The following is a 26,690-nucleotide window of genomic DNA, read 5'->3' as shown; positions in this document are numbered from 1 at the left end:
ACTAGGTTGGAAAAGACCTCTGAGATCATCAAGTCCAACCTTAGACCCAACACCACCTCTCTACTAGACTATGGAACTAAGTGCCACATCCAGTCTCTTCGTAACTAGCTCCAGGGATGGTGACTCCATCACCTCCCTGAGCAGCCTATTCCAATGTCCAGTCGCTCTCTCTGTACAGAAATTCTTCCTAACATATTACATCTAATGCTAAAATTATGATCTCTGGTATGAATCAACTTTGATGTATAAATCCAGCTGTTGCATATAAGGCGGCTGATACAATAGTGTTTGTAGCTACTGAAAAGGTAGTGCCCTTTAGATCAAGTGATAGGGTATCGGCATCTGTAGTGTGCAAGAGAGGACTTAAGCAGACTTAGTTCTCTAGAAAATATTTGGTTATGGGTCCATGATTTTTTGAAGTCTTTCAAATAAAGTAGGGTGTGTTTTGTGTGTAACTACCAGCTAGATTTCGGATTCAGGCTGAAATAACTTCTTGAACATGTATTCCTAGCATCATCTTAGGTGCTGTGGAGAGTCCCATCTGTGCTCCAGTTGCTGCTTCAGAAGAATGTTTTTGGGCTCTCTGCCTTACTTTCTCATCTCTCTCCAGAAAGACTTGTGAACCTAAAACAGCATCAAACACCTGAAGGTGTTTTAAGCAACTAGTTTTTGCCAGTAATGAATAATTTTGATCTGATAGTACTGTACTTTCTAAGTGCATTCGTAAGTGTACTTAGTATATGGATAAAGGTAACTTGCCATTTAGCTATCTCAATTAGGGGTTACGGTACTGCTGGCAGAACTTTGTAGTATTGATCTAGTCTTGTTAAAGTCACCTCACAAACCCTTTCTGTGTACCATTGTGTTTTCCAGGCTGCTGTAATATACTATGTACTTAAAAATTGTGTTCTCTCTTAGGCCCTGCATTTTGCTTATGGACTCACTGAGAGGCCCTTCCCGGTCAAATGTTGTGAAAACACTAAGGGAGTAAGTTTCATATCTGGTTTTTGGGGCTTTTTTAGTTTGGTTTGGTTTGATGTTTGTTTTGGGTTTTTTTGGTGGTTTGTTTTTTTTTTTTTTCCAAAATTTTTCAAGGGAAAAAAACAAAAGGGTTTTCATTTGCATGCTCTTTTATCATAGATATTTAGAGGTGGAATGGGAAGTCAGGAAAGGCAGCAAAAGAAGCTTTTCCAAAGATGTCATGAAAGGTTCTAACCCAAAAGTGCCACAACAGAACAACTTCAGTGATTGTGGAGTGTACATACTGCAGTATGTAGAGAGCTTTTTTGAGGTATGTATGCTTGTGTAACTATTTCTGTTTCCTGCAGTAATCAAATATAAACTGTTAAAATGATTGCAATTATGAAAAGCTTCTAGTTTAGGTCTTATACCTATTTGTGAGATTATGTATAAACTAATTTATATATGACGTACATAATAAGTTTTTGGGAAATAAACCAATTATCCTCTTAAGTTGTACTTATATATAAGAAATGATAAGCCATGGAATTTTCTGAAGGAATCTTACAAAATACATTTAGAGTCTACCTTTGTGTTCTTTTGGTGTGTACCCTTTAAAATTACTCAAGTAAGAACTTGAGTTCAAAATCTAAACTAAAAATGCAGTACAAAAAGCTTGCTCTCTTCTTCCTAAGAAATGTGACTAAACAAATTCAGTAATGTGACACAGGTAGGGTTTTTTTGGTTTGTGTGTTTTATGAACTTGCAGGAAGACATCTAAGTGAAATCATTACAGCTAAATGCCAAATCTTGTTTCCACTGAAGGAATTGGTTAAACAGTTACATCAGCTGACTTGGTTTTCAAGTTACAGCTCTTTTCACAAGTGGAGGCACTGGCACCTTCTGGTCTTGGTTGGGAGGAGAAATGATGGTCAAGTGAGATGTTGCCTGCGTGGGACACTAATGGTGCTTTAGAACATTGTTTCTTAATTCTGCAGTAGCTACCTCCTTCCCTGGGAAAGCTGGCAGCTGCTCCTTCATTCCTCAACACTCCCCTCATTCCTACTTTACAAGAGAGCAGAGTGCAATTCGTGCTAATGCCAGGCAAAAGCTTTTGCTTTACCAGTGAGTCCATGAAAGCTTAGAACTGTAACCAGGTGCTTCCTGTTTTGTACACCAGGAGTGGGAGAAGCAACCAAGCCCCAGTAATCGTAGCCCATTCCTTCTTGCAAACTGATTGCCGAGTGGGGTCGGGCCCTGCCTGGCGTGCAGCCCCGTTTCCCTGGGGCGGTGTGTGGGGTCGGGGCTGTGGCCACCAGGGGCCGCCGTGGGGCCACTGCAGCATCCGGCACCCACACTGTGCCTGTGCCGTGTCTCTGGTGTTCTTCACAGGCAGCCTTGCTGGTGGTACCTCAGGGATGAATGTAATTCACCCTTAAATAACCCCGTTAATGATGTAAACTGGAATAAACAAAAGGAGGAGTTTCTTTGAGAGAAAACACTATTCCACAAACTGTCATTTCATTGGAGTGGAGTAGTTGTACAGTATCACTGAAGGGGCACAGATAATGTCTCATATTGTATTCTTGTAATTCTTTGAATGAATGATCTCTAGCAAGACAACAGAATGTAAGTATAAAAAACGCTGGTGGTAGCCAGGGGCTTTGTTTTTTAGGGTGACATCTAAAATTGACTTTCCTAGTTGATTGTGGTCCTAAAGGTTATTTATAAGAAAAGGAATGTTTATTAATGGATTCTCAGTCAGCTCTAGATCTTTGTTAGTCATTCTTAAAAAATGTCTTATATCTTTACAATAATTTTCTGTCCTTTTTTTTATTAGATCCATTTTACACATTTATGCAGTCAAATGCTTTGTCTAAAAGATGTAGCAAAAAGAGTAGATTGTTCAGGCCTTGTTAAAATCAGAACTGTGATCTGAATGAATGTTACTCTGTAACATACTGAAGCTTGATTGACTTTTACCATAATTGTTCATGTACAAAACACAGAAACTGTAGAAATTTCATTCCATGCTGATGGAATGAAGCTTGGAAGTTTTATTCACTATAGTTTGCTTCATTCTTTTAGGTTGTAACTCCTTACTTAATATCCAAATGACCTTTCTTTTCAGAACCCAATTTTGAGTTTTGAGCTACCAATGAACTTAACAGACTGGTTTCCACGCCCAAGAATGAAAACAAAAAGAGAAGAAATACGAAAATTAATCCTGAAGCTCCAGGAACAGCAGAACAAGGAAAAGAAGGGACAAAGAGACCCAAGTTCAATTTTGCAGGAAAAGACAGAACAACTTGTGAACAGCAGCTCAGACTGAATGTTGTATCTGTTGCATGTTAGCTCCACAATCAAAACTGAAATCTACATTTTTGTCTGCCCAGACTAAAGATTTGGCATATTCTCTGCTCAGAGTTACTTGGGAATGTTTAATGCCTGTATAAATGTGTGTCATAAAATGGTTTAATTCCCACAAAGATGTGTATTAAGTAAGTGAGTCTGTACATATGTTAATGAGGCCAACTTTTTCAGCATTTGTAATTACTTTTTTTCCACTTGATAGGGAGCTTTTGTTATGTATTTCTGTTAATAGAAGTTAAATAGCAAATTCTAAACATAAAGCAAATAAAGAAAATATAGGATAAAATGGTTACCTTTTTCTTTTTCAGTAAAGTTGTAATGTTACAGGCTTGAATAACACATAGGGAATGATTTGGTAGTGAGATAATTAATTCATATTTTGACCCTATTTAATTGCCCTTTTCAAGATTATTCTGCTTGCGCTACAGACAATAATATGGGTAAGTGTTTCAATGTACCATGGCCTCAGAGAGGGTGATTCCTATCCTCCCCGTATCTAAGTGTAGGCAGTGTCATAGTTCATAGGACTTCAGATAGCTTCAGATTTAGGGTTTTAAAAGATATGCATTGCAGTTACGATTCCACCCTTGCTTTAGTGGGATGGGCTAGGAAAAGGGGGAGAGTGCTCTTTGACCAGAGGTGACTCTTTAAACAGTATTATAAAAGTGGTTTCAATGAAGTGATCTTGAGTGATTCTATTAAATCATATTTTGTGGATCCCAGTTGTTGTACAGGTGTATTTTGAGACTTTCTTCATTATAAAATTGTATTTTGGTAAGTGTACTTGGAATAGCAGATTGCCCATATTACATTTTCTATGTTACAATTCTGAATGTTGCATTCATACGTGCTTTATCTAAGTAATGAACATTTAAAAAGAAAAAAGTGTATGATTACTATTTTTTGTAATATCCACGCAAAAAACCAAAATGCCAGTGTTCATTGCTTGCTTGTTTGTTCTTGGCTTTAGGTAGCATCAGACTAATGTTGGGATTTGTTTGGATATTTCCGGTTTATTTTGATTTTACAGCAATCTCAAATGCCATCATTGCTTAAACTGCAAACACAGCCTTTTATCTGTGTTCTAGAAAGGCTGTGGCATTCAAGTGAGGAAAGTAAGAGAAAGTTCATGGAAGGGTATGTTATCTCCGGTTTTCTACTAATATAGATATCTTTGAAGGTAACCAGAAAGTGTCTCTTCCCAGGAAGGAATTTGTTTGGGGTAGAGAGGGATTTTCTGTCCCTCCTTGCAGATAGTGTTTTCTCTCCTGATTTTTCTACTGGGAATGCCATTTACCATTCAGTTCTCCCAAAGAGAAGCAGCAGAGAGTTCATTAGCTGAACTCTGTTCCTCGAGATTTATTTTTGTATATGACACCAAGTCTGAGTACTTCATGGTCTCCATGAGTTTTCATTCTCGCTAAACCCTGAAAACACGGCTGCTAATGACGTTACTTCCAGGGCATTCCTGCACAGAGGACTCTCTGTGACACCCTCTGTTTGCAGAGGGGTTCTCTCACCAAGGCAGAGTGGTTGCACTTGAAGCAGTACAACCACGAGCTGCTAATCTTTTGCACAGATAACCCGTGGGATTTAGGGGAGTTGTTTGTTCCCTCGTTTCTCTCTTCATAAACCCTGGGCCCCACAGGGAATATGTAAGCACCACAAATATGTTTTATGTGAGAGGTGACTCCTGTGCAGGTTTCTTGTTCAGAGTATTTGGAGGCAATCTTCTGGACTGCAGATCAAATATGTAATGTGCACATCTCCAAGTTGTTTCCTTCTTCAGACTCACCCAGTATTTTGCCATTGTTGGGGAAAATCAGGGATAAAATAGTTCCAGGTTGTGGAGCTGCAGGGTCTTGTGTGTCTGGCTTTAGTGTAACTGTCAGATTGGAGTAGTGGCTTATACAGTTGTGAGTAAATCAGCAATGGTTAGTAGAGAAGGAAGGAAAATAACTTCTTGGAAATAGAGGAGAGACAGTTGCAAATAGAATGTATTCCTTCCCAGTCTAGTCTTTCCCAATGTTATGTTCTAACTATATGGAATATCTCCACATTTGGTCAATTATAATAGTTTTCCTTTTTCTAACGTTTGTGATGCAGGTTTATATTTTCATGCTGTAGAACTATTTGGTTCTCTTGCTAGGAATGGCCTGGTGCTTCCTCCTTTTCCTTCCTGTTTCCTGTCCTCCCCTTCATCCTTCCTTCCTTCTTCCCATTTTTCAAAGCTGTGAAGAAAGTGCTGGATTTACTGTCATTTAATGTTAAAGGTCTCAAGATCTTCAGTCACAGCAAGCTACTATACATGTTAAATATAGGAAACTTATTTTTTTAATAAAATGTGACATTAATAGAAAAAAACCTACAGAATTAAGAATGAGTTATTTAAAGCCTTTCTGGCTTGGTTTAACAAGCTCACTACTGCATGTGCTTGGTAAGTGTTCTTAATATAGTGGTGGGCAATGCTGCAGTGTTTTGCAATTCAACAAGTTTTTCCAGTGTGTTTTCTGAATCACATTTACTCAGTGGAAGTTAGTGGGGTGGGGACTAGATATGTTTATTTAATAATTATATGACAACACATGCACTCTGTGGAAAGTATATGTTGTATATTCCTTCAGAAGATTTAGGATTACAAATACTTTAAAAGTAGCCTGACTGCATTCTGCAGTGTAAGGTATCAGATGGCCACCTAATTAAATGTATCTGTTTGTATTGGTTTTCATGTTGGGTAGAATAACAGTTAGGAATTCTTACTAAAGTTTTAGATTACTTAGCATTAAAAATTCATGTACTTCTGGTGCACATTTGCAGGATAGCTGCAAAAGCAGAAAAGACATCTAAGTAGTCCCTTGTGACAGTTCTATTTTTCCTGCTTAAGAGACTGAGCACACTCTTTAAAGACCAGAGACTTCAAACAGAAGAACTGTGTTGTCGATTTTTCAGGTTGCACTACTTCTTATCTTGGAAGAATCCAACTTCCAAAACATTCAGTAAAGAAAGAGTGAAAAATTAAGAAAGCTTTACCCCAAGATAAGGAAACTATGCTGTTGATTTTGGGTGGGGGTTTTTTTTGATTTTTTTTTTTTTAATTTCTTTCATAGAGAATGAGTTAAGCAGACCATGTATGATTTTTAATCCCCCTTAACATAGTACCTCTGGAAACTGAAGTACCAGTCTTCTCTTATAAACAAGCTGCAGCAGTGTCCTTAGTTTAGCAACCCACTAATTTTTTGCCTCAGATTTTTAAATAGAATGTCATTTCAGTCACTGGTTAAGGCTTTACGTTGATAACGTGATGCTGGTGTTTTAGCATGTGAACAGAAGTAGCTATAAGGGTGCTTGTTCTTTGCAGTCCTGATTCTTGGGGCCACGATGAGGAGAGCTAGAAGAGTCTGGGTAAAAGATTTTATTTTTATTTTGGTATGACGCTTTTTGTAACAGTCTTTCTCAAATGTTGCATACTCAAGAACCTCTGTGCAGTGACTTGAGTTCACAAAGGTACTTCTCCACAAGTCTTTTGATTCTTCCCATCTACTTCTGGAAATCAAAGGGGAGCTGATGTTACAAACCACAGCTTTGAAACAGTAAGAGGTGAGGTAACAGCCATTTTACTTATCTTTCTTCACCATATTTTTAAACTAAATCATGCCTGCTCAAAGATGCAATGAAAGGTGTGTGTTTTGTAGGCTTTGGTCTGGTTAAGGGAGGATGCCATCTGGAAGGTGACTGTTCTCTCTGTTGTGGTCTGTTTTCTGACAGACTTGATTTTGCTTGCTTTTAACAAATTTGCACGTGGACTCCTGCAACCCTGTGGTTACAAAAGGAAACTGGGTAATGTACACCATACCTCAGGGATTCCTTATTCAATGATGAGAGTAATTTGTAACTGCAACCTAGATTCAAATAGCCAGGCTGTGTCTTTGCTAGATTTTTTTTTTTTTTTTTTTGGTGAGGCTCATAGTTGATGTCCCAGGGGAAGAGTAAGCAGTGATATTTGTGATGAATGAAGCTTAAAAATATACATGACCTACATCCATCCATGAATATATGTGAACAAAAGGTTATCTGGATTTCAAAATATCCAGATTCTAGTAAATGAGACAAGAGACCTGCCATAGCTGCCCCCTTTTTTTTTTTTTTTTTGGTCTTTTTCATCTCCCCTTATTTATTAGTTGTTAGTGCTTATTAGTTATTATCTAACTCTCTCTATTCTTTGGGGTATGACTTCGGGGTATGACTTTACCCAAAACAAGCATCAGATAAAGTAATGCAGGAGTGGGAGGAATGAAAACTATTAATTTTTAAATAAAAGATTCTTCTATGTGAGCAAAACAACCACGGAATGAGGCTGACTGTACTTCATAAGTAGATGGTTTATTTTAATAGAATAGTCAAATCCACAGAGTACTTGTGTCCATTTGTGCAGTGTCACAGTTCTAGATGATAGTTACAAATTCCACCTTCAGGACCAGATTCTCTTTTACTGCAAGCTGAGTGGATAAGGTTAGTGGGAGCCAGACTAGTTTGATTCAGCTGAGTATTTGTTCCCCCCGTAAGCTGTGAGGAGTACACTTACGGGAAAAAGCACTGTGCTCCAACCAGCCTGAGTTTCCTGCGTGAAGAGTCTGTTTAGACTCTGGTCTTTAGCCCAGAAATTAAAACATGTTAGATTTCCCCAGTGGTTTAACTTACGGAAATTTATCAACTATTTACACAAAACTATCTTTTAAAACGTGTTTCTGAGTTTACGAACTTAGTTTACTTTTGCATATATGCTGATGTCAGCTATACAGCTAAATACTCTGATGCCGTCTCACAGCAGTAGTTTGCAAACTCTTACACAAACCTCTGCCCCCATGTTCCTCCAGATGTAACAGTTTTTAAATCAAGCTCTGTGACACTGCCTGTTTACATCAGGCTTGTCCTTCCTAACTGGAATTCTGGAAAACTAACATTGTGTTTCCGATATCTTTACGTGTGTGTAAGAAGTGCAGTGGTAGCCTGGACAGGGACATGACTGTATATTGGAGCAAACCTATGACATCAATTATAGGAACACTCAGGAAATACTTGGTTGGGAATGTAAAGCTCTATGATCCAAAGATCTAGGATCTCAGAATGGTTTGGGTTGGAAGGGACCTGAAAGATACCTAGTTCCAACCACCCTGCTGTGGGCAGGGACACCTCCCACTAGACCGGGTTACTCAGAGCCCTGTCCAACCTGGCCTTGATGAATGAACTGTTTAAGCAGCAGACTGAAAACAGAGTAATTATTTTAGTTCTAGAGAACTTCATATTCGTAGCTTCAGGCCTGGAAATTTACTTCATACTATGTAATATATTCAGTAATATGCCAGATAGTCTGTGAGTTCTGTAATAATAATAATAATAATAATGGCCAGTCTTCGCGAGCGAAGATCCGGGGAAGGTCTTTCCACCTTCCAGCCTGCGCATTGGATTTTTTAGGTGAGACACAGTGTGTGTGGAACTGAGCCCACCCTTTAATCCTAAGGTTCATCTGCCGGGGCCAAGCGAGCTTGGACGGCTGTAATACAAGAAAATCAGACAGGCTAACCCAAAAAGAGCACTATTAAAAGCATGACACATTTCTCACAGATGACAGTAAATAGGGCATAAATTGTACTGGAATGCAAACAAATGGAATATATTTCTTACTTAAATGTTCCTCAGTTCTGAAACTTAAACTGCTTTGTAAACAATATTGTAATAAGATCTTTCTGTGTTACAAAAGGGCAATAAAAGGGCGTGAGAAGCTGCACAGCTTCCTCCCATCCAAAAGACTACTGAAATTTCTAGACTTCAAACGAAATTTGCACTGTAAATGATTGTTAAGATTCCAGATTCAGAAGACATTTTTAAACAAACATCTCTAGTAATGTATTGGATGTGTTTGTATGGAGAGCTTATGATATTTAATTAAAAAGTCATAGAGCTCTCCACTCTCACCCCCCAGAAGCCAGGCCTAAACCAGGCCTTAGTTTTGCAAAGCAGTGGTCTCTGAATGAATTTATTAGCTCATTTTTTTGTCTCTACACCTTATTTTACAGTCATTTTTGTGAGATTTTCATTCTACTCTATTAGTCTTTCATACATGGTTACTGAATTTGGATGCTGTGTAGTCACCCTTATTTGAGTATCTAGATTGCATTCTTGTGTCTTGGTTGTCTGTGTAAAGCAAGTAAGTTCTCAGAGTCAACGGAGGTTCCCTTTTTCATAGGGACATTGTTGAATTCAAGTGCCTTTATTCAGATGCTAATTTTTTTCAGGCCAGTTAGAAGCTAGACAGGGTGAACTTGGCTTTCCTCTGACTCTATCCACAGCCAGAGTTGCTTGATGTCATTATCTCCATTTTGCAAATTGAGTGCTGAAGCTCAGGGAAGGAGATTAAAAGAATTTTAGTTTAACTAAGCTAAGCTACTGTAAACTGAAATTCACACTCCAGCTACTCTCACTTGTGAGCATTGAAGAGTTAGCTTAAAAAGATGCTTGCTGTTTATTTAGGTACTTGAGAGAAACCGATTTTGTAGTTAGGAGAACTGCTTGCCTAGACATTTTATTGACCTGAGATTATCAGAAGCCAGAATTGAAGTGACTGTTTAATTCTGCTTTTCCAGTTTTTACTCTGTTCTTTACATATTGGAGTGCTTTCTACAGTACTTATATAGAGCTGTTCTTTGATTTCCATGGGTTTACAAACTCTGGTAGATTTTAACCTTAAGCATCTAAAGTTGGGCATCTGAATACACAAACATAGCTAATAACCACTGGAAAATATGTTTAAATAACCTGCTGAATATTGGATAATTTTCCTGTAGCAATGGGTCATTGTACATGCAAGTGGACTAAACAAAGGCTCCTTGTACAATTCAACAATTTTTTGAATGTTTTCTACCTTTCTAGTGCTTGTGTTTGTCTCAGTGCATACACTGTTTTGCATTTTGCACATTTCGGTTTCTTTGACTTCCATTGTCAGTATATGATGGTCACTCGTAGAACTAATTCCACAGTTCTCATTTTTGTTACTCATTAAACAGTCATGGTATACTGTAAATTTCTGACTTACCTATAGGAAAACATCAGAGAGGAGAACTTGTTCTGGTGGTTGTTACAGATTTTGCCCAAGCACCACTTGCCCCTTGCTGTTTTCCCTCATTCCAAACCCCATGATGAAATCCTTTCTGCACTGATTCTCTCTTAGCTCTACATCTGTCAATCTTTTACCATGTCTCTAAGGTCAGTTCTTCAGTCTACAGTCCAGAAAAATGGCTGCTGCTGTCTTTTTCCTCCATGACCCTGTGTTGCCAACTTCATTACGAGAGAGGCTGAGGATGTAAGGGCTGGATGAGCAGACAGATGTGTTGAGTTATGGCTGAACATCTGGGCCTGGAGGGTGGTGATCCATGGTACGAGGTCCAGTTGGAGGCCCGTAAGCAGCGGTGCACCCCAGGGGTGAATACTGGCACTACTGTTCAGCATCTTCATCACCAATCGGGATGATGGGACAGGGAGTCCCCTCAGCGAGTTTGCAGGTGATACAAAACTGGGAGGAGTGGCTGATACACTGAAGGGCTGTGCTGCCAGAGGGGACCTCAAAAGACTGGAGATAGGGGCTGACAGGAACCTCCGAAGGGAAGCCCGAAGTCCAGCTTCTGGTGGGGAACAACTGCAGGTACAATGGTTGGTAAACAGTTTTGCAGAAAAGGACCTGGGGGTCCTGGTTGGACACAGAGTTGAATATCAACTGGCAATGAGCCCTTGCTGCAAAGAAAGCACAGAGTATCCTGGACTGCACTGGAAGAGTCACCAGCACATCGAGGGAGGTTTCCCTCTACTCAGCATTGGTAAGGCTACACCTGGAGTATTCTATCTCAGTCTGGGCTCTCCAGTACAAGAGGATATGGTCATACCAGAGAGAGTCCTGTGAAGAGCCACAAAAGGTGATTAGGTGACTGGAGCATTCCTCCTATGAGAAGAGGCTTACAGAGCTGGGAGTGTTCAGCCTGGAGAACAGAAGGGTCAGGCTGGAATCTCATCAAAGTGTATCAATACCTGAAGAGAAGATGTGAACAAGATGGAGCCAGGCTCTTCAGTGGTGCCCAGTGCAGAACCAGAAGCAGTGGGCTCAAACTGAAACACAGGAGATCTCTCTGGGCATCAGGAAACACTTTCTTACTGTGAGGGTGACCGAGCACCAGCATGGGTTGCCCCGTGGCTGTGGAATTTGCATCCTCAGAGAGATTTAAAGGCTGTCTGGACATGGTCCTGGGCAGCTGGCTCTAGGGATCCCTGCTTGAGCAGGGGGTCAGACCAGAGGTCCCTTTCAACCTCAACCACACTGCAGTTCTGTGAGTTTGCTCTCAGTTCCTCTACTTGGTGTAACAAACCTGTCTGGTGCAAGGGCATTGCAAAGGAAATCCTGGGCAGCACTGCAACGGGAACAGGTCTTCCAAGAATGAAGGTACAGGGGTCAAAACCACCCACAGCTAACACTTATCACAAGTTCACAGCTTTGCTAAACTTGTTACATTGCAAGACTATGGGCAAAAGGCATATCTCTGGCATAAAACACAACCTGCTTGCCAAATTTAAATCTATGCCACAAGTCTGCAGGCAACTTCCTTGCAAAGCTTAATCAGTGTTACTGTTTTTTAACAATGTGAGTAGAACCCTTTCAGCTGCCATTCAATTTGCAGCCAATATTTTAATTTGGAAAATTTTAAACTGAGCAGCTGAAGCTTAGTGAAGGTATTATAAGCAACTGAAAGAAAAAAAACCTGCAGTTTTTGATGAAAACCTGCTATTTTTCTAGAATAATTTGAATATTCTTGCAATTCCAAGATCAGTTTGTGAACGGATAGGTCATTCACATTATTAGCAGATTTAGTAACTGAGTCAGAACTGGACAGTTTAGCACTCTCTGGGCCAAATAAGCATGCCCAGGAGAGAACATCATGCTACAGTGGGTGTTTAACTTCTCAGTAAGGATTGCCTTATCCTGTACTAGAAGTCTTACCACAAGGGGTTGAAGAGCTGGCAGTGGAATCTAAGTATGGGTGTAAAACCCAGATCAAGGGCTGCTTACCAGCAGGAAAGCACTCAGGGTGAGGTTCAAGATAATCTAGCTAGTATACATATGGGAAGGCTATGGGGAGGTCTGCGTGTGCTCTTGGTAGTGTTCAAGTGCATCAGCAACAGAGTTTACATCTTTGGATTTGTTCTACAGGCAATGTAAATTAAACTCCGTTTAACCCCACAGTGACATGTGAAGGCTAGACAGAAGGGAGGTGCCTGCAAGAGCTTTGCAGAATTTCATTCCTACCTTTTAAGTCTTCCTTTTCAGCCTAGCAGTATGTTTCTTGTATATTTTTTTCTTGCTTCTTAGATCAGTGTGAAGAGTAGGAGAGCTACAGCTGGACCCCCATATTTTGTGAATTAGATTATTGCCAGACCTCCTCTGGTCCCTGCCCAATGGTGTGTTAGAATTTCAAGGGGATCACTTATTCCTCTTAAACTTTTCTTTCTCAAGACTGGCTCAAAAACTAAAGCTGAAAATGCCTAAAATGAAACATCTGAAATGGGATGGAAGGGAAGTCCTCACAGTATGTTTTACAGGACACAATTGTTTAGGAACATACTAGATGAGCAGTAGCCTTTACAGAAAGATTTACAAATCAATAAACCTCACAGAATTCCCTAAAAAATTCTCCACTTTGCTAAAAAGTATGAGAAGCTCTCAGTGCCACGATCAACCCTATCCATACTGAAGTTCATGTAACTGCAGGTAGCCTCTGCTTCATGAAGGAAGGGCCAGCCCTATGCCTGACATCCACAGGTCACCTATTTACTGCAGGCTATTTTTGTTTTTCAGATGAGCCTGTGGTTATTTTACCAGCAACTGCTGCTCATCACCAAAAAGGAAATCAATATAGGTGATCACAGAGTACATCAAGGGGGAGTGGGAGCAAGAAGCAAAAATTTAAAAAACCCCCAACCCTATGGTGATTACAACTGTGTGTTCTGTGGGCCTTTTTTCTGGGTTCTCATTCCTACACTAGAGCTCTTCCCTCTCCAGATGAAATATTTAAACCAGTGGGGCCCATGCTACTTTTAAATATGCATGAGAGTGGGCCCATGATATCTTTGACAGAGAGAAGCTTCAGCAGAAACAGAAGAAAAGTCTTTCCCCAGAGACATGGGGTGTGTTGTACCAGGAATGGAATCCATCTATCTTCAAATACTGGGATGACTCCAGAAATATCTTCCAGCTACCCTGGGTTCCTGTACTCTCATTTTCCTGTCATCACCATTTGTATTTATAGAATGAATCCACTCACAAAAGTAAAGCAAAAAGCAATGGACACTGGCAAAAGTCAGAAAGATTACGAGTTCACAAGTCAGGGATTCCCCTTAACTCCTTTCATGCTATTTTTTATGCAAGCTTCGTTCTCTGGAGCTAACTACAATTCAAAATAATCCATTTGCTTAATTGAATTATCCTTAAGTAAAGGAAATTGAAAAACAGGGCCAGTCCAAGAGATTTAGTCCCAGTCAAAAAAACAGAGCTTCAGAAACAGTCAAACTTTCCTTAACTAACATGTTGTCAAAGAAACTACCTGTGAATTAAATGAAACAGGAAGACTTTAAAAACGAGCTTTTACCTTAAAACATAATATCTAAATTTTTTTGCAACTTGTATGAAGCTCTTGAAATACAGAAGGCCTGTGGAAACATTGGAATATTAAAAAAAAATAGGTGTAGTCCAAGTAAACGTTTATGTAAACTGTACTGGAAAGAAAGGGAAAAAAAGGATCATTTCACTACTGTCAAAAGCAGAGAATTGTGTATGTGCACATAACACTAAGTGAAAGGGAGCAGATAAAGTAAGACTTACATACCAATTTTCCAGTAAATAATTTACATGATAAGGAAATGAATGGTGCTTATCTAGAGTAAGCCTGCTCAGAAAGAAACCAAAGGTTGATCCTGAAAGGAACGTCATCTACCACTGCTAAAATCCCAGCAAATTTTCTTGTTCTTTTTCTGTCTCTGAACATAAGCTGCTAAACCTTGAGCCAGTTAGAAATGTTCTTGTGCAAACATATGAGCAAGCTATTCTTTATCCAGACAAATAACAGATAAATTGTGCTGGCAGCTACAATAGCCACATTTGCAAACTCTGCATGGATAATTCCAAACCACTTCTAACACCAGTGTATTTAGGTTTAGGTTTTTTCCCAGAAATTATTTGCAAAAATATAAAATCATTTTAGGAAGTATCGAAGTGCTAAACTAAAATACGCTACAATTAGGAAACTCCAAGAGTCGATGCTGGCAAACCATGAAGTATTTTAACATGACCCCATTACACAGATACAGTGTAATTACATCACTTTCATACACACTTAGAGTATGTCAACAAAGCATGTAAAGTAAATGAACTTCTGGCTTCATTAAGTCATTGGCTGTGACTTTAGTGCCCATGGACATTCTTACAGGCAGAACTTTACCCATTACACGCCATGTGTAAAACTGCTGTAGCTAATACCAACATGATTCAAACACAACAAGCTTTCTGTGTGGAGAAATGCATTCAGCACAGGCTTCCAGTCAATGTCAAACCCGATTTTTGCACTTAATTTTTCATAATAAAGTGTAGGGAGAGAAACTTAACACTCGTGATACTAAGCACTTGAGAACCACCATCTCAGGAGTGAAATATCTAGTCATGCAAGTCTGAAAGCCTTTATCTTTTTTTTATTTATATTGAATGGTCTGAATTTTGATCCACTGAATTATACATAACAATTAACGTTAATTGAAATTTAAATATCCAGGATCTTGTATGATATTCTTTGAAATTAAAACATACATGGTATCTTCTCAGGGTTTTCTGAGAAGTCAGCTGGGGTCCTTTAGCTGCTCATCCTTGCAAAACTGGCTCTGACAAAACGCAGTGGCTCATACAATTAAAACATATTTTTAAAAAATATATGGCAATTTTAATGATAGAGGCTGTTTGCTATAATCCCTAACAACCTGTATTCATATTAAAATATTCAATTTTAATAAATGGCTGAATAAAGAAATCTTGAGTATCTGGAATACTGTCAGTTCTTTGCAGCAGCCTTGTTTTCTCTTTCTGCTTTCCCCCCCACTCTTTCCTTAGTTTGAAGTTCTTGCACTCAGATTTCACTTATGAGTTTTCCTGTATTTTCCCAGAAGATTTACAGAACAGATGCTGTTGTGTCCTGGGTTATTTTTAAATTTCCCAGGAAACATAAAAAGAGGAGAGAGTAGACAGGCTGCTCCTGATGATGGAGATCACGTCAGATGGCAAGATAGCACTCAGCACTGCTTGGCTTCCATGGTACTGGGGAACTGATTAGCTTGTTTACACTGGAAGTATTTTGTTGACCGTTTCCTGACATTATATCCTGTTTTGCTAACAGAGGGGGTTCTATCCAGTCAGCAAATTTATATTTTCATTTACTTGCCCATTCACTTTTTTTCCCACAGATAACAATTATCCTTATCTCTCTTTTACAAATAAAAGTAAGGCTAAGTGTACTAGGTACTGCCCTGAAAGGTAATGCCAGAGACAAGCTCCCATTTTCCAAAAGTTGTACAATATTTTTATTTGTCCAAATTTTTAAACATTCCTAAATTGCGTCAAGTGAAGATGCAACTGTCAAATTCACCTTGCTGCTTTGCAGGCACGTGGAATGTTTTAAAAAACAAAACAAGCTCATTGCACGTTTCAGGAGTTGTAGGAATGTTAATCTGGACACAGGATTTAACTCCACCCATGCTCTGCCCAGGATGTAGGATTACTCATGCACTTCACGTACTGCCATTTTCCTTCCATGTGTACATCCATAATGACCCTTGACAGAAACCCCTGAGTTTCTTTAGGTTCTCCCTGGGTTTTCTTTGTCCCCTAAAAGAGGCCAAGGCATTGTTATGAGTATCATATCTACAGGGGTAGATATGGCTGGAAGAAATTTGTTTAAATTATTTATTAGCTAGACACTGTATTCACAATTGTCCCTGATGCTGTCCAAACACTCACAAGGGATGCAGTGAAGCATACCCTGCCTAAAGAAAGCTAGGGCTGGAAAATTAGGGAAAACACGAAATTCTTAAGTATGAACCGGTTTCTTTCCCTTTGTCAGCAAAATATATAAGAATCAAAAAGTGGAAAACCAGGAGGCTTTGCACATATTGTCAGGTCATTGTGCCACTCGTGAAGTATTGTGTGGAGAGAAGCAAAGTGTTTACAGGAAAGCTGACAAACCAGCTAGCGACGCTCGGAATGAGTCGTGGTAAAGCCAAGGGACAGGGAGGCGACGCAGAGCTGCAGCACGGCTGGTCAGGGAGGGGCGGCTGTGGGTGCCCTCGGTGGTGACGCCAGGGCTGAGCATGATGCAATGCCGTCCAGTTGGGCCACTCGCACACCACCAGCCACCAGGATGAATAGCTGGGTGTAGGCAGATGGCAGGCAAATCCCGCAGAGCCACCATGGAGCCCGGTGGGAAGGCAGGCTGGCACCTGTGTCGCCTTGCAGGAGCTACAGCGGGGACAGGGCGGGGGCAAGCGATGCTGCTGTGTCACTGAGCAGCGGCTGTGGCCGTCGCTGCTCCCACCCGTGCAACATCTGTCAGGGCAAGACCCTGGGGACAGGGCAGGGACTGCACAGGTCCAGGGGGAGCCTGGTGGAGGAACCGGGATGAAACAGCCTCTGCCGCGGCTTGCGCAGCGGGAGAGCCACCACCTGCTCTGCACCTCTCGTTATGGGGCGATGGTCAATCAAGACAAAGACAATCCAGAACTGACCCTTTTTGTAACCGCGCTGGTTAAAAGAAGGACGAAACCCAACTTCTCCCACAATAACCACGGCCCAGCCACAAGCCAGGCACGTCCCCGAACCACCCCCCCAGGCGCTGTGCCCCCCGCACTGAGGGGCGGCCGCGGCAGTGCCGGGGCGGGCGGGCGGACAGACGGGAACAGCGCTCCCCGGCACACAGCCCGGAGCTCTGGGAAGGCCGGGACGGCCTCTCCGGCTGCCCCCGCCCCGGCCGGCGCTGCCCCCGCCCCCGGCCGGCCCCTGTGGCGGTGACGTGCCGGGCCGGGCCGGGCCGTGCCGGGCGGCGGGGGCGGCGCAGAGCAGCGCAGTAGCAGCGGTAGCCGCGGCGGGGCGGGCAGCGAGCGGGGCGGCGAGCGCAGCACCATCGCCAGGAGCGCCGGCAGCAGGTAAGGACGCGGCCCCTCGGCCCCCGCCGCTCTCCGCGCCCTCCTCCCTCCCGGGGGAGGCGCCGACCCTCCGGCCCGGCCGCGGCGCTGCCCCCCGGCCCCTCCCGCTGCCCTGCCCGCCGGGCAGGTGCGATCGGGGCGGGGAAGGGCCGGGAAGGGCCCTCGGCCGGGTGGGCGCTCCCGCCAGCGCACCGCGGGACGGACCTGCTACACCCGGAGCTTCCCGGCGAAGTGCAGTTAAAATCCCTCTGGACTGTTCTTTACTTCCTTAAATCACTGATATGGGAATTTCTTTCCTCTGTGGGTTTGGGTTTTTTGTTTTTAGTGTCATCCTCTGTGAAATCCCATCCCTGCAGAGTTACAGCTGAGCTCCCCTCCTTGCTTCAGGAACACTTCCGTGCTGTCACAGCAAATAAAATTTTTACAGCCCTTACTGGCCGAACTCAGCATGACTGGTAGTGCAGTGGAAAAACATCTTCTTACGGAGTATTTCTCCATGAAGTACTTTTGCAGACTGTGGTTTTGGAGAGCAGCATGTCTCAGCATACGATCAAAATCCGATACCCAGTTCCTGTAGCTCGCGTTCTTTATTGACTAGGAAAACTTAAAAAGGTTCGTCCCCTTAATGGTCTTGAATAGAACTTGCAGTGCAGCACCTATATTGTTGATGCTTGCCTGATGCTTGGTCCTCAGGTTCCAAACTAGTAAATGCCACCAAGGCCTGTAATACGGCGATAGCTAAACTAATAGATGACAGGTTCTGTAAAAGGATGATTGCTACCTATTGCTTCATCTGAGTGTGCTGACTGCCGGCCCTTTTTTGACACAGATGAAGAGAAGTAGTACGTTGAGACTTGTGTCCCCTCTTGCTCTCAGGGGGGAACAGACCTTTGAGGCGACCTAATTTCTTACAGTTCATTTGGCATCGCCGGGCTGTGGAGCGGCCTATGGGTTGAGTTCACAACCATCCGAGTACAAAGGTTGGCCACAGGACTGCCTTTCTTCTATTGCAAGTGTGACAAATTAACAGGGTGGAGATGAACTCGTGAGTTAAATGTCATCTGCAGTTTTTAGTTTCATTTTTTAGTGAAAAAACCCTAGTAAAATGGAAGTAATTTAATGATTAAAATAATCATTATGAAAATTTAAATGTATAAGCAAATGTCTTGCAGTATTTGTTTAAATATAATTAAACTGTACTAACCTACAAGTTAACTATGAAGTATACAGTTTATAAAACAACTGCAAAAGAAAGCTGAGTATTGTTGAGGTAGGAGAGTAAATACTGAAATTGTCAGAGCACAAGTTACAAACCCGTGCGATGTTTTTATTAATGTAGAAATTAAGATTTAATTTGACTGCACTTTTAGTGTATGTGTTTTTAATGTGTCTAAGTTAATAAACTATTTAGTGATGGTACGGTTATGCTTTTGACTGTGAAACTATAAAGCCAGCGGTGTGAATATAAAGGCAGTAAACTTTCTTGTGGGGCTTAATAGCTTTCTGAATCAAAACCATGTCAGTGTTAGCTTGCAGAAGTTCTAAGTAAATTGAACTAATTTCACCACCCCAGAGTTTCTAGTCAGAGTGGGCATTCCTGTATAATCTGCACTAAGTACTGTGTCCTTCAGCCTCAGGCATTGCCATGTGCCTTTGTTTTGATAATGGGTCAGTATTTTGACTCATTAATAATAATGTTCTCATAAGCAAGGTGAAGTAGCGCTTCCTTGTGCCTACTCTGCCAGGGTGGAGAAGGCTTTGTGACCCAATCTAGCCTTCGTATTTTTGTAGTACTTGATAACGCTGCTCTGAGGAAAGCTTTGAGGTTTTTGAAATTTTGAGAGTCTCATGAGTGATGTGGCAAAGTTGAGTGGGGACTAACTTTTTATCAGTACACAATGTGGAAGCGTGAGATTAATCTGGCAAGTTCAAAATGAACAAAAGGGGGGTAGTTTTGGTTTTGACCCACTGTGTAGTTAGTTAAGCTTTGGAGATTCAGAAGCGTGTGGAAATTGAAAGTTTACGGGGACTTGAAAAGCAGCCGGACAAATTAATGAAAGAAAAATCTACTAAGGATTACTTGTGCTGAGTGCCTCCAGTAGCTCAGGGTGTCGCTGAGCTGAACACAGAGCCCGGGAGAATAAACTGGGGATGTACTGTCAATTATTTATCAAATTTTTATATTAATTTCAGGCACTGACCTACCGCGGACAACAAACTTGCCTCTGACGCAGTAGGGCTGTTCTTAAGGAAATTGTTAATCTGAAGTGTTTGAGAACATCTGAACCAAAGGGACTGGATCTAGAGATAGCAAGTCTGGGTGATAATTCTCAGGGAATGATTATGAGTCACCATCAAACTGGAAATCAGTTTAAGTGGTGCTGGGGGCAGTTCTGGTACCTCTGTATACTTGTTGTCATTGATGTCTTTGATCAACAGAATTAGCACAAAATCTGAAGAAGACAAGTAGGTGTTTCAGGATGTATTTTTGATGATCTGCTTTGGAAGACAAGAGGTTTTTGATAAGTTCAAAGGCTGTATTTGAGTGCAAGATACTATTTTCAGGAAGAAGATCCCATAGTCAGATAGTTAGTCAACTCGGCAGCAGCGCCATGGAAGCAGGTCTGAGGGTTATCGGAGATCTCAGTAAGCATGGGGGTGCAGTACTGTTGAAGTTTGTAATTTAAATTTTTGAACTAATGAAGCTTAATGTAATAATGTGTTCAGTTTTGGCCACAGGCCGTTAAGAAAGACAAATGCAAATGTCTCAATCCACCAAAAATGGTCATCAGGGCTTAGGAAGGGTTTGGAAAGTGTCATCTACAGAGACTGCATGTGCTTGGAAAATGTGTTCTACAAAGGCTAGACAAGCTCAGTTCCAGCAGAAAGAGATCAGGGTACAAGAAGAAGATATTACAGTCTTAAAATTAGTGAGAAGTGGTCTGTGTCCTGTCAGTGACTGCATCGAAAAAGATTAAACTAGTTTGCACCAAAGACTTGATGAAGTTCTTAAAATCTGTTACGCCTCAGGGAGAACTGGAACAAGCTGAGGTTGTGCAATCTCCTTTCTGCAAAGGTTTTTGAAAGTCAAATAGGACTTCTGTTAAGGATATATTAAAAACATTACTCAAAATTGTCTTACTTGTTCTCACACAGAGGCTTGAGCTTGATTTCTTCAGGTGCTGTCTGTATTCTGAGCTTATATGGAAAAAAGTAATTTCAGTGCTCAAAAGATAGGCAGTTTCTGTGATAAAGTCCTAGAATCTTTCAATTATTGATGGTCATCTCATGTTACAGTTTAAGCATTTGGTTTTAAAATAATTAGTGTTGAGGCAAACTATTTCATTTGACAGCAAAATGTTGTGGTTTAGGAGTATAGCCTGTAATACCGTAGGAAATGTAGTTGTAGGACCATACTGTGGTTTAAACCAGCAAAATCAGAGGGATAAAACCTGAGGTATTCATCATCTGCTGTAATATATACTGTATGTGGCCTCATAATTTATGTCCTAGTGCTACAGTGTCTTTGGTTCTGAAATACTTTTAAAGAACTGTCACCCTGTTTAAAAAAAAAAAAAAAAAAGAAAAAGAAATCAGACTTGCTAAGTAACATGTGTTTCTCATTTTGTATCCACTTCTTAAAGTATGCATGGGAAGATTAAAATGGCAACATTTTAACATAACATACCGTCTATTGAAGTTTTTGCTTAGCTGTTTCTTGGAATGACTGTATTATGTTTGTATATAAGTGACTGAGACTGGTGTTTCTGAAGTATTGATAAATACTGTAATAATACAAAAAACACATAGGAAAAATGTAATTTTTGAACGGATATCTGTGGATGCATTTTCCTCCCCAAAATAAACCCCAATAAAAACAAATTTTGCAAAGCAGAATGTGAAGTATCAGCAGCCTTTGGGGTTTTTCCTAAGGCTCTGATGGCAAGAAAAAGACATAAATCTATGGGCACTTTAATCTCTGGTAGAATAATCTCTCTAAGTAATGACCATACAGAGTTAACAGTATGTGTTCTGCTGGAGAGAGCATGCTAAAACTGTCTTTCAGTAGGTGACCATCTTAGAATATCAATTCAGAAATACTGGTATTAATAAATAAATAAATAAGTTCTTGCTTTTTTATTTGTGTTGAGCAGTGTGCAGAAATGGAGCAGAGGGCGAGGGGACTCGGGGGGACTGAGGTCCTGCTGCTGTGCTGCAGCTCAAAGGCAAGGCCTGTTGCCACTTGTGGACAGCTTAGCCTGGCCTTGCACAGGTGGTTTGGGAGCCCCAGCAGCACGCTGACTTTTCCACTTTGAAAGGGGAGTTGCAGCCAGGTGACATGTAACCTGCAGACAAGGTGCTGGCTGCAGCTCCTGCAGGCATGCTGCAGCTCTGGGAGCTGAACTGCAGGTACTGTCAGTAGCAGGGCATGAACACTTGGTTAAGCGTTCATCAAGCATGAAGGCTTGATTAAGTGTGGGTTGGTGTCTGGCTGCCGTGGCTGCGCTGCAGAGGTCACACCCAGCATTTTTTTGACTAGGGAAGCTTGACTTCTGTCAAGCCAGGGGTCTTTTCTTGTCAACTGAATGATTCTTCTCACTCTGCAAGTGGGTGGGTGAAGGGTGGTTTCTGCTTGCTCCAGGGAATGAGAGATGGATCAGACATCTGGAATTAAACCTCACTTTTCATATGTGCAGCTCGCAGTGTCACTGCTGCTGTGCTTGCCTGGTCTCTGCTTGCTAAAGGTAGAAAGGGGCCAGTCCCAAACTGGGATCCAGCCCTGCCAGTGCTGAATGGAAGTGTCATGATCACTACTAGAACTGAGGTGGCCACATTTATGTGTGCATCTTTTGGGGCCTGATCTGCTCTCAGAAGAATCAAAAGAGAAATTCTGAGTCTTGAGGTGAAAGTTTGAGTGAACCTTGGATTTGTAAAATGCTGTACAAAAGGTCTTAATTATCATAAAAGAAAATTCTTCTTTGGTTTTCTTGAAGCAACATGCCTTGAAAGAGCTTGCTGAATTTATTTTGCAAAGGTAGTTAAACAGACAATTAAATTAAGAGTATTAGTTACATACCGGATAATTGTTTCATGAGCAAATTTGTTTTCCTTGTAATTAAAAAGACTTAGCAGACTGATTTGAAATTTAAGGGGGGGGAAAAAAAACAAAACAGAAGCAGAGAATTTAACAAAGCCAGTGGTTCACAAAAATCTCTTGGATATAAGCTGTATTTTACAAAAATAGCAGCTAATATGCTAATATAATAGCATCTAAATGTTTCTATGGATCCTGAATCTGAAGCGATGTGAATATTGTTACTTATTGCTTTTTGAGCAAGTTCACCATGTGATGTGTATGTCCAGAGCTCTGTGCATATCTCTCATCTGCTCTACTGTCTTCATTGCCATGACACTTAGCATGGTTTTGATCATCTTAGGTGCATTCTCATTAGTTCCGGATCCAACGGAGCCCATCTAAAAGGTGATACTGTATTAACTGTGTTTTGAAAGAAGCTGTCTGAGGGAAGACAGCATGTCCTTCTCCAGTCCTCAGGCATGACCCGTGAAGCAGGCTATGCCTGTGGACTGACACCCCCTTCTGAATTCACACCTGTGCTTAGCTCTTTCCTGATTTATTCAAGTGCAGCCCATTAGAGCTGCTCTATGGTTATAGAGGTGATAAACAGTAAAACCCTTTCACAAAGTCCTCTGTGCCAAAGACAGACAATTTTGCTGTGTCTACTTTTGTCACGTCTGGGTGAGCACTGTGTGCAGGTGCACAAAACCTGACCATCATGCCACTCTGCTTGTTTGAAGGGGAGGCACTGGAGAGTTTTGGGGGTGAGATGCTCTGTAGCTGCTCATCTAGTTTGAGATTTAATGGTGTGTCATAACCTCCGGTGCTGTTGCTGCCCTTGCTTATGTACTGCAGTTTCCAGAACAGGGATCAAAGCATTCAGGACTGAAGAATCAGACAAACACTTAATTCTGTCAATTTTAATGATTCTGCTAGGTTGCAATTTTGGGAATAGTTGGGCTGAGGGAACTGCCTACTGGCCCCTCCAAGAGTAGGAAATCTTCAACGGCTGCCTCTTCTGCACCCTTCCCAGGAGTGCTGATAGTTATAGGGCTCTTTTGCATCCCAGTGCAAACTGCTGGCTCTGCAGAAAGCAGCAAATCCGAGCGCCTTTCTCTTCTCCATATTCATGCTGCAGAGGGATGTCAGGCATTTCAAACCTTCGGTAACAGGGTAGCAGTAGCATGTAGTGAAGATCAGAAATGAGGGGATGCACACGAGGGGTGTGCCCTCAGCCGTGGCCTGATCAGCTCACCCTCTCTCAGGAAACTGCAACATGTTTTGCAGTCTCTTAGCCCTGTGTAACCTTCAGTGCCTCTATCAAAAGTTAGACAAATGCCTGCAGTAGTCCTTTGCAGAGAGAAATGAGGACGTAAAGGGTATATGTGGAGAATTTAATAGAATTATAGAATCTCAGAATGACCTGGATGGAAAAGACCTTAAGGATTCATCTAGTTCTGATCCCCGTGATGTGGGCATGCAATCCCAGACAGAGCTACACACCAGGGCAGTCACAGCAGTAAGAGGGGCAAGGATTGTAAAAGATCACAGACTTCAGAAGGCCCAAAGATTACGTGGACTTATATTACTGTCTAAGGATAAAACGTACATGTGGTGGGTTTGGAGGTGAGAAATAATTTATTTTGTGTATATTTTTTTTGTTGTTTTGTTTTAGTTGCTGCGTTTTTTTTGGTCTTGTTTTGTTTCCTGGAATTCTTTACAAAGATGGGAAAACTGATGAGATAAGTCTTTGTCTCATTTTATAAGCTCCTATAAATGAGGGGTTTTTTCAGAGCTTGCAGTTGCTTTGAAGCCTTGGCAGTGTCCGTGCAGCCAGTCTTTACAGCAGATGCTTGGGTACACGAATGGCAGAATGCGCCTCTCTGCTGTATAGCAAGGAGTGTTACTTGTGTGGATGCCACAGCAACAATGCTGTTTCTCCTTCTCTCATACTTGCTGGCTTGCCTTTTGATGAGCATGCTGCTGGGCCTGTTTGCCCTCCTCTTTTAATTTTTTTCCAAAAAAGAGCCTTTAATGATTTTTATGGATTTTGGTAACTGATCTTCTTTTGGCTGTGGTTATGAGCATTGCTTTGAATTTCAAAGTTCTTGGGAAACAGAAGAGAAATGGAATGTCTTGAATTGGAGCTGTTGGGAACAAAACACTTCTGTTTCTTCTGTACACTTGGAGTTTTGGAGACAGTGAGATGATCTCTGTCTTCAGTTGTCATCCTGTTACATTACTCTTGCATCTTCTCAAGTATCTGAAATTAGTCATGGTCAGACACTCAACCTCAGATTATATGGACCTCGAGATAGTGTTTGGTTCACTGCATGAATGTCCTGTATTAAAATATTTTTTCTTTGGGTGTTTAGAGGGGCATTATGGGCTTTTTCAAAAGTAGTCTTAACACCTTAGTATTTTTTTAGATCAGTTATGCAAGAACAAATTTCAAGCTTTGTTTAGGAAAAGATTGTTTCTTCAGATACCTTTTTTATCATATTCTGATGGTAATCTAAAATTTTAGGTCTTGTTTTATATTTTGCTTTAAAGGTCTACATCCTTTCAAAGGAAAAAGATTATTTTATTAATGCAGGGAGAGGAATCTGAGACATGAAGTTCTTAGCCTTTTATCATGCTGTACAAGTCATGTCTTGCTCAAAAGGTCAACACCCACAGAACATGAGTTTTTTTACAGTTCAGTCAGTGGTCTAAGTAGCTGCTTTTCTGGGTCTGTGACAGTCTTTCCTATTGTCAATGAACATGCAGTCTTTCAGTGATAAGACAACTGATAGTACGGGTATTTCTGGATTACATGCTAAATTATATTAGGTATATTCCACACCAAAGCAGTAAAAAATAAAATACATTTATATTACATATAAATGTTATGTTGACCATATACTCTTATGGATTATTCTCTTTCAGTTTAAATCCTTACAGCTTTACTAGTTTTGCATACATTTTTGTCAAGTATTACATGAGATTTCTTTTAACTTTGAACTGAAAGTACTTTATTTTATCAAGTGTTGGAGTTTAGCTTATTTTTTTCTGTTGCTATGGAATTCTGTGTCTGTTCATGTAGTAGTCAGCCTAGCAGGGGTTATAACATGTAAAGTTAGTTCACAGACTTTTCTTTTTTAAATTGCCCTTTGCAGCTTCTGTTGCAAACCATTTTGTTACAGTCCTTGACCAGTTACTGATCTCTGGAGAAGGAAAGGGTGTTTTTCTATCCCTTAAAAGAAATGCACTTCTATTATTTCCTGATATTTTAAAATTATTTTAAATTTTTTTAGTGAAGGCTTGGGATTTTATGTGAGTGATAAGTACTGACTGCTCAAGTGCATGGGATGGAAGTGGAAATTTGTATGATTTAAAAGAAACAAACAGCTATTTGAGATGAGTTGTTTTCTGTATTGATCCTGGTTTCTGTATGAATCCCTTTGGGAGGGAAGAGGGCAGAGGGCAGACAAAAGGCACTTCATGTCACTGGCATGTTTGTTTAGTCACTGCTACTTTAGCCCTAGGGAGGAGGTAGAAGAAGGGGAGAGAGAAACTACTGTGAGAAGTAGTTTCAGGTGAGATCCTACTCGAGTAGGAGGCTGAAGGGTAATGCCGAGGTGGGAAAGTCTGGGGACCTGAGAGGACAAAGAGACCCCAGCAGATTGAAGAGGAAACATTTGAGGATTGTAGTAGAAGAAAAATGGTGTTTTGATTGCTTGTATGCAAAGCAGGTTAGCATTGGGGGTTGCCCTTCCTACCATGTCTGGGCTGGACTTTAAAGCCATGTTTTCCTCATCAGCTGTAAGATTCTGCCTGATGCCCCTACTGGCACTGACCCTTCGTGCTGCCCAGGCACTGACCCTGGGTGTGTCTGCCAGGGGTGTAACAAGACCCCGAGGCATCGCAATCTGGGCTAAGTATTTCACCCCAAGACAGGTAAAGGTTTTGGAAAGGTTTTGGAGTGCAATCTGAGGGTGTGCTAAGGTGTGGTTGGTTCTAA

General features: G+C 41.2%; 2 protein-coding genes across 6 annotated transcripts in view; both read left to right on the top strand.

Annotated features, from left to right (window-relative positions):
* Positions 1-5,698, top strand: part of SENP6 (SUMO specific peptidase 6) — a 71,788-nt gene extending 66,090 nt beyond the window's left edge. For all 5 annotated transcript variants that reach the window (XM_050314720.1, XM_050314723.1, XM_050314721.1 and 2 more), the window contains 3 exons: positions 919-987; positions 1,141-1,291; positions 3,092-5,698. In XM_050314720.1, coding sequence (XP_050170677.1) covers positions 919-987; positions 1,141-1,291; positions 3,092-3,292 — 421 coding nt within the window. In that variant the 3' untranslated portion in view covers positions 3,293-5,698. The remainder of the gene's footprint in view (positions 1-918; positions 988-1,140; positions 1,292-3,091) is intronic.
* Positions 5,699-17,492: 11,794 nt separating this feature from the next.
* MYO6 (myosin VI) overlaps positions 17,493-26,690 on the top strand; it is a 109,598-nt gene continuing 100,400 nt past the window's right edge. The window contains 1 exon segment of the mRNA XM_050314257.1: positions 17,493-17,610. The gene's annotated coding sequence lies outside the window, so the exon portion shown is untranslated.

Source organism: Myiozetetes cayanensis, unplaced genomic scaffold, assembly GCF_022539395.1.
Source record: "Myiozetetes cayanensis isolate MyiCay16 unplaced genomic scaffold, myiCay2020 scf2-11, whole genome shotgun sequence".
NCBI classification, from domain to species: Eukaryota; Metazoa; Chordata; class Aves; order Passeriformes; family Tyrannidae; genus Myiozetetes; species Myiozetetes cayanensis.
The sequence above is the reverse complement of the archived record's forward strand: the minus strand, read 5'-3'. Positions and strand labels throughout refer to the sequence as shown.